Source organism: Kogia breviceps, chromosome 9, assembly GCF_026419965.1.
Source record: "Kogia breviceps isolate mKogBre1 chromosome 9, mKogBre1 haplotype 1, whole genome shotgun sequence".
Classification (NCBI taxonomy): Eukaryota; Metazoa; Chordata; class Mammalia; order Artiodactyla; family Physeteridae; genus Kogia; species Kogia breviceps.
In genome coordinates, this window is record NC_081318.1 from 112,584,455 (window position 1) to 112,599,153 (window position 14,699).

At 35.6% G+C, this 14,699-nt stretch overlaps 1 protein-coding gene across 1 annotated transcript in view; it reads left to right on the top strand.

Moving 5' to 3' along the window:
- The window catches only part of ZPBP (zona pellucida binding protein), a 97,496-nt gene that overhangs the window by 25,598 nt on the left and 57,199 nt on the right, over window positions 1–14,699 (top strand). The window contains exon 5 of the mRNA XM_059074706.2: window positions 8,635–8,853. Coding sequence (XP_058930689.1) covers window positions 8,635–8,853 — 219 coding nt within the window. The remainder of the gene's footprint in view (window positions 1–8,634; window positions 8,854–14,699) is intronic.

A 14,699-nucleotide genomic window follows, 5' to 3' on the forward strand; every position in this document is an offset into this window, starting at 1 on the left:
TTCATTGCTTTTAAAATCCAGTTTCATAGTCTCTGCCTTTTGATTAGATAATTTAACCCATTCACATTTAATGTTATTATTTATATAAGTGGATATGCTCTATCATTTTATTTTATATTTCCCTGTCTCATGTGTTCCTCTATTTCTCATTGTCTTGTGAATTAAGTGACTATTTTCTAATGTAGCATTTTAATTACTGTAATGATTTTTTACTATATATTTTTGAGTCACTTCCTTATTGATTGCACTAGAAGTTACCACATATATCTTAACCTATCAGAATCAGTTTGACATCTTTACAAATTTAATTCTAGTGAGATATAGAAACCTTAGTCTTATGTAGATCTATTCCTTTTCCATGCTTTTTGTGGTATTAATATTATACATATTACACCTGTAAATGTTACAAAACTAACAATACATTTTTATAATTATTATATTGTGTAACTTTAATTCAGAGAAGCTGAAATTAGGAGAGCAAGTGTATATTTATAGATTTTGTTACATTAGCCTTCTTGTTTATCATTTTTTATTTTCTTTCATTGTTTGCTTTTTTTCAAGTTTCCACCTGTAGTCATTTCCTTAGTCTAGTATAGCTTTGCTCCCACCCACCTCCATTGTGCTCCTATTGAAAAATATATATTTATGTTTGGTCCTAGTGATACATCATATACAAATTCTTTTATAGAATTGCTTTTTAAATCAGTAAAGAGGAAAGAAAGTAGAAGAAATATGCACTTATTCTGTCTATATAATTACATAATTTACTGGAGTACTTTGTTTTTTTGTGTGGATTCAGATTATTGACTGAGGTCATGTTCTTTCAGTCTTGTTAAAAAACAAAATTCAAGAAAATTTGAAGATCTAATTAGCTTTATTAGGCAATTCATGAATCGGGGAGCATCCCATCTAGCGACTAGAAGGTGGCTCTGAGGGGTTGTATGAAATGGGAGTTTTTGTAGGCAGGAGGATGGAGCAAGGGAGCTATTAGCAAAAGAAAAGAAAGGATTATTTTTAGACTAGGCCCTCTTTTCTTGAGGGCGTGGGGAAGGGAGTGGCAGAGCAGAGGTTTTGGTTTTATCATGCAGGTTGCTTCTTCCTCTGGGGACTGGAGGAGGCCTGTGTGATAGTATACTTTACTGTTAGACTAGAAAATTCCAGACTGGTTGATTAGGATTACATTTCTGGGAGAGGTTGAAACTGCCATTAGATTAGATATTAAGTGTAGTTTTGGTATCTTGGGATTTAGCACATGTGAAATAATTTTGGGCCTGTGGTTTTCTTTTTAACAGTCTGAAAAACTTTTAGCTGATTCTTTATTCTGTCAGGTCAGATCTACTTTTGAGCTTCAAATTGTGTTTTTCCTTTCAGTGTTTTTACTTTTTACCTGCAGAATTTCCACTTGATTCTTTTTTTTATAATTTTTTATAGATAGTTTCTATTTGATGTGACATTATTAAAATACCTCCCTTCATTAATCATGATTTTTTTTTGTTATTTTAACACATTTATAATGAATGCTTTGAAGTCTTTCATTCTTAATATTTATCTTTAAAAGTGACCACATCTGGTCACTCTTAAACAGGCAATTTCTGCTTCCTCGTTTTTTCCAGTGTATGGGTTGTACTTTCCTGTTTTGTTGCATGTCTCATAAATTTGTTTGGAAACTGGACTTTTTCAATAATGTATTGTAGCAACTCTGGGTACTGGTCCATTTCCTTCCCCCACCCTCCAGATTTGTCATAATTTTATCCTGTTTATTTGTTTAGCAACTGACTAGATTATTTCAGTGAGGTTCACTCCCCCTACCACCATAGTGTGAAGCCTCTAAAGTCTGTCCTAGGAAGATGCACCTTGGGTGTACCCATAGAGGTTTCATGTATATGTTGTTTTAAACAATGCCCTAAGGCATAAATTCCTCTAAAACCGATGCAGTTCATTTTGGGTTCCCCAGGCCTGTTTGAGATTTGTTCTGACCTCAAGATTGCTCCTTCCAGCTGACTCCTCCTGTGTTGCTCTCTGACAAACTAGGCTGCCTACAGTTTCGCCTCCTCCCAGTTGTCTTTCCCCATATTGCCAGTGTTTTTGAAAGTGCCCTGAGGTTGGAGCTTCCCCACAGTTTATCACAAGGATGTCAGTCCCTTTGAGAAGAGATTCTGAGCTCTCTGTTCTACAGCCTGCTGCTCATCCCTGGCAGATTCTCTGAGCCACCACTCTGGAGCTGGGGCTGGGGACAGTGGTGTGCTTCTCTGTGAGTGACACACTGCTTTAGGAACTTATCACCTGTTGGAGGGGGTAGCAGCAGCAGCCCAGGGTCTCCACAGCATGTTTTTCCTGGTGTGGACACTTCACATGACGAGCTGGATGAGGCTGATGGGCTCCCATTGTTTTCAGAATTGCTGCAGCCAGGTTAGAGCCTCCGTCTCACAAAGAAGGGATGGTGGAAGGAGGGAGCCTTCACCTCTCAGCTGTACTCACCCACAGCTTCCCTTTAGCACCAAGTAGCTCTGGTCTGCATGAGAAAGGCTGACCTCCTGTCCCTTCTTGGGGAGAGGAAGCCTTGTGCCCTTGTCTGCCCCAGTCTGGAGTGGGGCTTCCATCTAACTTGGATTTTGTTGACTCCTTCATGATCTCTAAAAACCTTTCCTCTTAACTATTTATTTCTGGAATACCAATTAAACATATTTGTTAGGGCTCCTTAATTTATCCATATCTTTTCACTTGTCTTTCATATATACACATCTTTAAATGTGTTTTAGGTACCATTGTCCAATTTATCAAACCTCTCTTCAGTGGTATGAAGTCTGCAAGTTTAGCTAATCTATTCACTTTCTGTTTTAACTTTGGTGCCGTTTTTCTATTTCAATGATTATACTTTCCATCCCCAGTATTTCCAATTGGATCTTTTTCTTTAAAATCTCCACTTGTTCTTTAGTCATATGTACCAGTTTTTGTTTTATATTTTCCTATTCTTAATTTATTACTTTAATATTTTGAGATATATATTTCTTACTTTTATTTTTAAATTTTCATAACATGTATGAAAACTTGTTCGTACCCATATCCCTCACAAAAATAGGTGTTATTGCTCTTTTATTTCTATAGGGGTATAAAATGTTATGCCACTGTTGTGATTGCATTTTCCTTAGTACTAGTATCTCTGAGCATCTTTTTCTGTGCTTATTATTCCTTTTGAGATTTTCTATTCATATTTTTTTACCTGTTTTACGAAGTTATTGTGTTCTTGCCAACTTCTAGTAAGTTCAAATACTCTTAACTCTGAGTATAGATCAGTAGTTTTCAAATAGTAATCTGTGGACTCCTTGGAGTCCCTGAGTCCCTTTCAAGGGGTCAGTAAGGTGAAAATTGTTTTTGTAATTATACAATGATATTATTTACTGTTTTAACTGTGTTGAGATTTACAGTTGCAGTGGGTAAACTATTGTGGAACAGTCATCCACAATTACCCTAAAAAGCTGTTAAAATGTTTCTTTCTAACCAACTACATATCGCTATGAGGCAATAAACCAACATATCATATGTCATTGAATGCACAAGCAAGTATAAGAATCCAGCTGACTTCTATTAAGCAGAACTTAAAGAGCTTTTCAAAATATAAAACAATACTACTGTTCTCACTGATTTTTTTTGAAAAGTATTATTGTACCTAAAAGTGGTTTTTTGTTTCTTGTTTTTTGTTTTTTTGTGTGTGTGTTACGCGGGCCTCTCACTGTTGTGGCCTCTCCCGTTGTGGAGCACAGGGCTCCGGACGCGCAGACTCAGCGGCCATAGCTCAGGGGCCCAGCTGCTCCGTGGCATGTGGGATCTTCCCGGACTGGGGCACGAACCCGTGTCCCCTGCATTGGCAGGTGGACTCGCAACCACTGTGCCACCAGGGAAGTCCTAAAAGTGTTTTTTTATGTTACTGCCTGATGAGTTTCTATCATTTTAAAATGAATAAACATTTTAAAAGTTTTTCAGTTTGAATTTTTTGTATCATAAATATTGGTAGATATATCCTACATTAAAGTTCTTTGGTGGTCCTTAGTGATTTTAAGAATGTAAAGAGATTCGGAGACCAAAACTTTTGAGAACAGCTCCTGTAGATGTTTTTGTCATTTTTTTAAATCATTCTCATTTTTCTAGAGCCGTATATGTCTTTTTTCTTTTAAAGCTTCTGATTTTCATATGAGGATTTTATTTTTTAAACTGTTGCAGGGATTCCCTGCAAGGACTTGCAGGACTCAGCAGAGTTGTACTCAAGGCTAAGGTGAGGGATACCCCGTAGGAGTGGCAGGGGGAAAGTCATGGGCAGAGCCAGGTGAAATCCATGTACAGGACTGCTCTGCTATTCTTCCTGTGTGAGGTTGCATTGAGCCCCCTCCTTTCCTTAGTGGTGAAAATCCAGTAACCCCTGTGCCGACTCGGCAACCAGGCACTGACTGGGAGCTAGTCGTGAAGGCTCCCTCTGCCTGACAACGACAGAAGTCCCAAACTCCCAGAGGTGCAGGGTTCAGTTCCTCAGGTGGGGAAACAGTTTTATCATATGGGGAGCAATGTCTGTCCATTTAGGGAAATACTTACCAGCCAAGGGCCAATCCTGTAGGCAGCCTCCAGCCTGCTATGTTCTCTTTCATACAACTTGTTAATAACTCATTTACAAGCGGATCCTGAGTTGCTGTGTGTGTAAATGTGTACTTCTCCCAGAGATAAGAAGCTGTCTTCAGACAGCTTTTGATCAGTTTGATCAGTTTTTGAGGGCATTTTGAAGATATTCTGGCTTATATTTAGATTTCTTTCTATCAAAGGTAATAGCATGATACATGCCAGATTTCTGGAAGGAAAAAGGAGTTCTTTTTTAGCCAGTGAAACAGAGGAGTGCTTGCTCTGTCTGCAGTCCTTGCTGTGAGCCTTGCTGCAGCTTCCAGGTCCATCTGATAAGGTTCACTCTTCTACGTGGTGCTTGTATGTATCACATCACACAGCTTTGATGTGATCAATCATGATTTAATCAATATAAATCAGTCATTTATCATATGGGAATATATGTATCAGTAAATGCATGATATTGTTAGGTTTTTAAGATTTATGTCTCAATGTGACATTGTTTTTCAGTTTTCTTATTCACAGTTTCATGGACCTTTTTGGTGTGGTGACACAAATCTTTCTTCAGCTTACAGAGTGTTTTCCCTTTTTGTCCCCTGATTACCTTCTCCTTTGTCTGCTCTGTTCTCTCCTGGAACTCCTTCACTTTGACATAGGATATCTGGGATCTCTCTTCCTTTTCTCTTCCTTTGCTCTTGTCATTTTGTTTCTAATTTTGATCTATGCTATGTGAGAATTTCATTACTTCATCTCCAAAGATATATTTTTAACCTTGTTTTCATTTATTACTTCAATTAATTTTTAATTTTCAGTATTTGTATTTAAAAATTTTTTCCAGGATGCTCTTCGTATTTACCATCACTTCTCTTCTACAATAGCTTTATAATAGTTTTTTGGATATATTTTCTATCTTTACTAGTTAGAATTTTAAAAACTTATTTCTAAATGCTTCCTAAGAAAACACTCCCATTTACTATTGCAACAAAAAGTAAAATATCTAGGAATAAACCTGCCTAAGGAGACAAAAGACCTGTGTGCAGAAAATTATAAGATACTGATGAAAGAAATTAAAGATGATACAAATAGATGGAGAGATATACCATGTTCTTAACTTGGAAGAATCAACATTGTGAAAATGACTCTACTACCCAAAGCAATCTACAGATTCAATGGAATCCCTATCAAACTACCACTGGCATATTTCACAGAACTAGAACAAAAAATTTCACAGTTTGTATGGAAACACAAAAGACCCCGAATAGCCAAAGCAATTTTGAGAACAAAAAATGGAGCTGAAGGAATCAGGCTCGCTCCCTGACTTCAGACTATGCTACAAAGCTACAGTAATCAAGACAGTATGGTACTGGCACAAAAACAGAAATATAGATCAATGGAACAGGATAGAAAGCCCAGAGATAAACCCACACACATATGGTCCCCCTATCTTTCATAAAGGAGGCAAGAATATACAGTGGAGAAAAGAGAGCCTCTTCAATAAGTGCTGCTGGGAAAACTCAACAGGTACATGTAAAAGTATGAAATTAGAACACTCCCTAACACCATACACAAAAACAAACTCAAAATGGATTAAAGACCTAAATGTAAGGCCAGACACTATCAAACTCTTAGAGGAAAGCATAGGCAGAACATTCTATGACATAAATCACAGCAAGATCCTTTTTGACCCACCTCCTAGAGAAATGGAAATAAAAACAAAAATAAACAAATGGGACCTAATGAAACTTAAAAGCTTTTGCACAGCAAAGGATACCATAAACAAGACCAAAAGACAACCCTCAGAATGGGAGAAAATATTTGCAAATGAAGCAACTGACAAAGGATTAATCTCCAATATTTACAAGCAGCTCATGCAGCTCAATAACAAAAAGACAAACAACCCAATCCAAAAATGGGCAGAAGACCTAAATAGACATTTCGCCAAAGAAGATATACAGATTGCCAACAAACACATGAAAGAATGCTCAACATCATTAATTATTAGAGAAATGCAAATCAAAACTACAATGAGATATCATCTCACACTGGTCAGAATTGGCCATCATCAAAAAAATCCAGAAACAATAAATGCTGTAGAGGGTGTGGAGAAAAGGGAACAGTCTTGCACTGTTGATGGGAATGTAAATTGATACAGCCACTATGGAGAACAGTATGGAGTTTCCTTAAAAAACTACAAATAGCACTACCATATGACCCAGCAGTCCCACTACTGGGCATATACCCTGAGAAAACCATAATTCCAAAAGAATCATGTACCAAAATGTTCATTGCAGCTCTATTTACAATAACCAGGACATGGAGGCAACCTAAGTGTCCATCATCGCATGAATGGTTAAAGAAGATGTGGCACATATATACAATGGAATATTACTCAGCCATAAAAAGAAATGAAATTGAGATATTTGTAGTGAGGTGGATGGACCTAGAGTCTGTCATACAGAGTGAAGTAAGTCAGAAAGAGAAAAAGAAATACCAAATTCTAACACATATATATGGAATCTAAGAAGAAAAAAAAAGGTCATGAAGAATCTTGGGGTAAGACTAGAGAATGGACTTGAGGATATGGGGAGGGGGGAGGGTAAGCTGTGACAAAGTGAGAGAGTTGTATGGACATATACACTACCAAACATAAAATAGATAGCTAGTGGGAAGCAGCTGCATACCACAGGGAGATCAGCTCAGTGCTTTGTGACCACCTAGAGGGGTGGGATAGGGAGGGTGGGAGGGAGGGAGACACAAGAGGGAAGAGATATGGGAACATATGTATATGTATAACTGATACACTTTGTTATAAAGCAGAAACACACCACTGTAAAGCAATTATACTCCAATAAAGATGTTAAAATAAAAGCTTCCTACATTAATTTTCTTTTATCTTATTTTCCCTTGCTTTTCCATTTTCATGCTTTTCTTTAGTGCTTTTGAAATTCCCCACGTTTGGTTAGGAGACTCTGTGGTTTTCATTCATGTTTGTAAATGAATTAGAAGCTGTCGGTCTCAAACTTGAATACAAAGGCTTAGAGTAGCTTGGTCTGTGCACTCAATTTTGGCTTAAACGAGCAGGTAGGAAAGTGAACAGTGGTGGCTGTCACTTTAGTGTGAATGGAGAGTGTCTCCTCAGCAGGCCCCTTGATTAACAAAAGTAGCAACAGAGCTCCTTGTCTCAGAAGGTAAACTTTTCTGATTTCTAGTACCATGGATTTATCATTTTTATATTTCTTATGTCATTTCAGTGAGATTTTGAAATGGATAGAAAAAAAAACCTATTCTCAGTTTCAGGTGTTGTTCAGGAGCTCAATAAAGCTTATAGATAAGTTAGAAACATACTTTTTTTTTTTTGCCTATTGTTGGCAATTATATGACTCTTTTCTTCTAAGATGAATATTTAAACTTAGGGAAGTCTTGTACCTGAGTTTGAGGCAGCATGACATGGTGGTTAAGGGCACAGACTCTGGGCTAGGCTCCTCAGCTAGAGTCTCAGTTTTGATAGCACAGGCATTAGGCATGTGACATAGTGTCCCTCAATACATGCTGGATGTGAAGATTATACCAATCTTTAATAATCTTAGGAGATTTAAATGAGTTTCTATTTTTAAAGTGCCTATAACAGCATTTGCCACTTAGTAGCTGCTAGATAAGTGCTTGTTAAATTAAAAAAATATGTATATATGGCTGTATATAAGAACATATACAGTTCACCTTTGAACAACATGGGTTTGAACTGTGTGGGTCCATTATACATGGATGTTTTCAGTAGCAAATACTGCAGTACCACACAATTACACATCCACACATGCAGAACCCTAGATTCAGAGGAACATGGGTAAGGAGGGCTGACTATAAATTATATGTGGATTTTCAACTGAGGGTGTGGTTGGTGTTCCTAACCCTAACCCTGCGTTGTTCAAGGGTCAAATGTATTACAAATAATGATTTCTTTTGAATAGCTGAAATATATTTGAATTGCTTAAATAACCATTATTGTATTGTTCTCTGTTTAATTTTTTGCAGCTTATCGTGAGCCGCATTATTATTACCAGTTCACAGCTCGATATCATGCAGCTCCCTGCAATAGTATCTATAATGTTTCTTTTGGGAAGAAACTTCTTCAGATTTTAGGCAAATTGGTTCTTGACCTTTCCTGTCAAGTTTTCTTACTGAAGTCTGAATGCCATCATGTTAAAATGCAAAGAGCTGGTTTGCAAAATGAATTGTTTTTTACATTTTCAGGTAAGTATATGCAATTCTTTAAAGAAAACAGTTAAGACTGCAAAACTAATCTTAGAGACATGAGTTACTAGTGGCATTTTTAGAATGTAAATGCTATAGATCTTAATGTTTCATATTCTTTACTTTCACTTCTTAGATCTAATAGCCCCCAAATACATTTCTGCTGATTCATGTACTTAATGAAAAGTTTGGGTTCCCAAACAACTTAAACGTTGCTATGATAATTTACTATAGAATGGAATTTAGTATGAGGAATATCTATCATGATATTTAGCTACAAAGATTTAATTTGTAAAAGTATATAATTATATAATCTAAGTTAACAGTTTAGACCAGAGGGACTGTTCTAACAGCTTAGGTTGCTTTTCCTGACAATGCAGAGCAAAAGCCCAGTATATTCTGGAAAACCAAGAATTGGACTTAATATCTGGACTTTAGATTTATAAAGGGCCTGTTTATGAATGAACATTTAGGAATACCCATGCATGTGTTCTTAATGGGTCCCAGTGGCAAGAGGACCCTCTCCACTTTTCATCTCAAATGGTATGTTGCTGTTTCTTTCTTCTTTACCCTCTGTCCTTGATTCCTCTGCTGTCAGTGTTTGATTATACTTACCAATTTCTCTGATATTCCCTCTCTTTCTTGGCCATCTAGGATTGAATGTTTAGATACAAGTGAGAGGTGCAAAGCTTTCAGAGAAAAGAATAAGAGGTGTTCAACCCCATTTTCACTATCTTTTATCTTCCTTACTTCTTTTCTCTTCTCCAGAAAAACTTTTGAGTGTTGTTCTCCAGCCCCTGAGGCAAGTTATGAAAGATAGGCTGAGTCTTTCTTTAGCTCATCAAAGACCCACTGTTAGCATTTATAAGAGTTATGGGGTCCTTGTACCTGGTGTATTGAATAGGTGCTATTAATAGGCATTTAATAGTCTTGAGAAAACCTGAAAGTGTACTTGAACCCATAAGAGAAAAGAGATGATTTTTCAGTAGAAATGAGTTCACTGTGGGCTTAATTTGCATTTCTCTAATGACTCATGATGTTGAGCATCTTTTCATGTGCTTATTGACCATTCGTATATTTTTTTTTGGAGAAAAGCCCATTCAAGTCCTTTGTCCAATTTTGATTTTTTCCCTAGCTTTATTGATATATAATTGACATATAATAATATGTTAGTTCAAAGTGTACAACATAAGGATTTGATGTATCTATATATTGCAAAATGTTTACCATAATAAGGTTAAACACATAGGTCTTCTCATATAGTTACAATTTATTTATTTCTGCAGTAAGAACTTTAAAAATCTACCCTTCTAGCAACATTCGAATATATACAATACAATATTATTAACTATATTCACCAAGCTCTGCATTACATCCTGAATTTATTTGTACCCTTTGTCTTCCTACATTCATTTCCCTCACCCCCGATCCATGCCCCTGGAAATCACCAATCTGTTCTCTTTTTTTGAGTTCAGTTTTTGTAGATTCCACATATAAGTAAGGTCATACACTATTTGTGTTTCTCTGACTTGTTTCACTTAACAAAATGCCCTCAAGTTTTATCTGTGTTGTTACACATGGCAGAATCTCCTTCATTTTTATGGCTGAATAATATTCCTGTGTGTGTGTGTGTACCATATTTTCTTTATCCGTTCATCTGTTGATGGATACTTAGGTTGTTTCTATGTCTTAGCTATGGTAAATGATGCTGCATTGAACACGTGGGTACAGATATCTCTAAGAGATAGTGATTTCATTTCTTTCAGATGTATATCCAGAAGTGGAATTGCTGGATCATATGGTAGTTCTATTTTTTTTTTAACCTTTTGAGGAACCTCCCTACTATTTTCCATAGTAACTATACCAATTCATGTTCCCACTAAAGGTGCACAAGGGTTACCTTTTTTCTACATCCTTGCTAACACTCATCTCTTGTCTTTTGGATAATCATCATTCTAACAAATGTGGGTGATATCTCATGGTTTTGATTTTCATTTCCATGATGATTTGTGATGTTGAGCACCTTTTCATTTACCTGTTGGCCATTTTAATACTTTCTAAGAAAAAATTGTCTATTCAGGTCCTTTTCAATTTTTAATTGGGTTATTTGTTTTTTGTTTTTGAATTGTATGAGTTCCTTATATATTTAGGATATTATTGTCTTATCAAATTTATGTAGTTTTCAAATATTTTATACCATTCTCTAGGTTGTCTTTTCAGTTTGTTGATTGTTTCTTTTGCTGTGAAGAAGCTTTTTCAGTTGTATGTAGTCCCACTTGTTTATTTTTGTTTTCATTGCTTGTGCTTTGGTGTTATATTCATAAAGTCATTGCCAGCGCCAGCTTTTCTCTGTGTTTTCTCCTAGGAGTTTTATCGTTTAGGTTTTACATTTAAGTCTTTAATCCATTTTGAGTTAAATTTTGTGAGTGGCATGAGATAGGAGTCTAGTTTCATTCTTTTGCGTGTGAGTGTCCAGTTTTCCCAGTACCATTTATTGGGGAGACTGTCTGTTCTCAACTGAGTATTCTTGGCTTTCTTGTCAAATATTAGTTGACCTTACATGCATAGGTTTATTTCCTGGGTTTTCAGTTCTGTTCCATAGGACTATGTGTTTGGTTTTATGCCAGTACCATATTGTTTTGACTACTAAACCTTTGTAATATAATCTGAAATTAGAAGTTTGATACTTCCAGCTTCGTTCTTTCTTAGAACTGCCTTGATAACTTATTCAGGGTCTTTTGTGATTCCATACAAATTTAGGATTTTTTTTTCTATTTCTGTAAAAAAATACATTGGAATTTAGTAAAGATTACATTTAATCCATAGGTTACTTTGGGTTGTATGGATATTTTAACAATATTAATTTCATTCAATTCATGAACATGAGGCATCTCCATTTATTTGTGTCTTCTTCAGTTTCTTTCATCACTGTCTTGTAATTTTCAGTTTACAGACCTTTTATCTCCTTGTTTAAATTTACTCCTACATATTTTTTTGTTTTAGATAGTATTGTAAATAGGATTGTTTCTTTATTTCTTTTCAGATAATTTGTTATTATATAGAAATTATACCAATTTTTCCATGTTGTTTTATATCCTGAAATTTAACTGAATTCATTTATTAAGTCTTAACAGTTTTTTGCTGAAGTCTTTAGGATTTTCTCTATGTAAAATTACATCATATGCAGACAGAGATAGTTTCACTTCTCCTTGTTTGATTCAGGTGTCTTTTATTTGTTTGTCTTGCCGGACTGCTCTGGCTAGGACTTCCACTACTATGTTATATAAGGGTGGTGAGAGTGGGCATCCTTTCCTCGTTCCTGATCTTAGAGGAGAATCTTTCAACCTTTCATATTGAGTATGATGTTAGCTGTGGACTTGGCATACATGGCCATTATTATATTAAGGTAGATTCATTCTGTACCTAGTTTGTTGAGAGTTTTATTTTGAATGGAAGTTGAATTTTGTCAGATACATTTTTGCATACATTGAGATGACCATGTGGTTTTTATTTTTCATTCTATCAATGTGATGAATCACATTTGTTGATTTGCATATGTTGAACCGTCCTTGCATCTCAGAGATGAATCCCACTTGCTCATGTTGTTTGATGCTTTTAATGTGCTGTTCATTTTGGTTTGCCAGTATTTTGTTGAGGATTTTTCCATCTATATTCATCAGGAATATTGGCCTATAGTTTTCTTTTCGATTAGTGTCCTTATCTGGCTTTGGTATCAGGCCTTGTAAAATGGTTTGAGCATGTTACCTCCTCTTCAGTTTTTTTGAAGTTTGAGAAAGATTGACATTAGTTCTTTAAATATTTGGTAGAATTCATCAGTGAAGCCTTCTGGTTCTGGGCTTTTTTGTGGGGCTGGGGGGAGATTTTTGGTTAATGACTATTTCCTTACACACTATTGATCTGTTCAAATTTTCTACTTTATGATTCCGGTCTTGGTAGGTTGCATGTTTCTAAGAATTTATCAGTTTCTTCTCAGTTGTCCAATTTTTGGTGTATAGTTATTCATAGTAGTCTCTTTGGCTCCTTTGTATTTCTGAGTATCAGAGTAATGTCTCTTCTTTAATTTATAATTTCATTTATTTGGGTCCTCTTTTATTATAGCTAAAGGTTGTCAGTTTTATCTTTTCAAAAAACCAAGTTTTGGTTTTGTTAACCATTTCTATTTTTTCCTATTTCATTTATTTCTCCTCTAATCTATTATTTCTTTTCTTCTGCTAATGTTGGAATTAGCATGATTTTCTTTTTCTTATTCCTTGAGATATAATATTACGTTTTTATTTGAGATCTCTTTGCTTGATGTGTACTCATTTTGCTTTTTTCTAAGAATTTTGAAGTTTACCACCTACATTTAGGTCTCAGATTCATTTTGAGTTAATTTTTGTATATGGTGTGAAATATGGATCCAACCTCATACTTTTGAATGTGGATGTATGATTATTCCAACACCAATTTTGAAGAGACTGTTCTTTTCTCTTTGAATTGTCATGGTACTCTTGTTGAAACTTACTTAGCCACAGATATGTGAATTTATTTCTGGGCTGTTAATTCTATTTCATTGCTCTGTATGCCTATTCTTGTGCTAATCCACAACGTTTTGATCATAAGGTTTTGATAGTAGCTTTGTTTGTAGTAATATTTGAAATTGGCAAGTGAGAGTCCTTAAATTTTGTTCTCCCCTTTTCAACATTGTTTTGGCTATTTGAAGTCAGTTGCAATCCCATGTTTTTTTGCATCTGCTTTTCCATTCCTGTTGAACAAGGCCATTGGGGTTTGCATTGAATCTGTAGATGTCTCTAATGTTACCTCCTGAACAATATTGTCTTCCAACCCATGAACACAGGATAGCTCTCCCTTTATTTAGGCCTTTGTCTTACTCTGTTGGGCTGCTGTAACTAATACCATAGACTGGGTAGCTTATAAACAATGGAAATTTATTTCTCACATTTCTGGAAGCTGTAATTGTGAGGTCACAGTGCCACCATGTTTGGTGAGGGCCCTCTTAAGGGTTACAGACTTTTCATTATGTACTTACATAGCAGAAGCAGCTAGGGGTTTCTCTGGAGCCTCTTTTGAAAGGGCACCAATCTCATTCATAAAGGCTCTATTCTCATGACCTAAGCACTTCCTAAAGACCCCATCTCCTACCATCACATTGGGCATTAGCATTTCAACATAAGAACTGCGGGGGGGGGGGGGGGCGGACAGAACATATTTAGACCATAGCAGACTTCTTTATCTATCAGCAGTGCTTTATACTTTTCAGTGTATAAGTCTTACACCTCTTAATAAAGTAATTACTACATATGTTATTGTTTTTGATGCTATTGTAAGTGCAATAATTTTCTTTTTCACATTGTTCATTGCTAGTGTGTAGAAATTCATTGATTTTTTTGTGTGTATCTTACATCTTGGTTTAATTAATTAAGAGTTTTTTTATGGTGCTTGTAATTTTTAGTATTTTCTACATGGAAGATTATGTCACCTAAGGATAACAATAGTTTTACTTATTTCTTTCCAATTTGTATAACTATTATCTCTTCTCTATCTATTTTGTGCCAAATTGCTCTTGCTAGAATGTTAATATATTGTTTAGTAGAAATGGCAAAAGTGGACATCCTTGAATTGTTCTTGATCCTAGGGGAAAAGTTTAAGTGTTTCACTATTGAATTTGATATTGGCTGTGTGGGTTTTTCATAAAAGCTCTTTATCAGGGTGAAGCAGTTACTTTCAATTCCTAGTTTATTGAGTGTTTTATTTTTTTAAATCATGAAAGGTTGTTATCTTTTATCAGATGTTTCTTCTGTATCAAATGAGATGATCACGTGGTT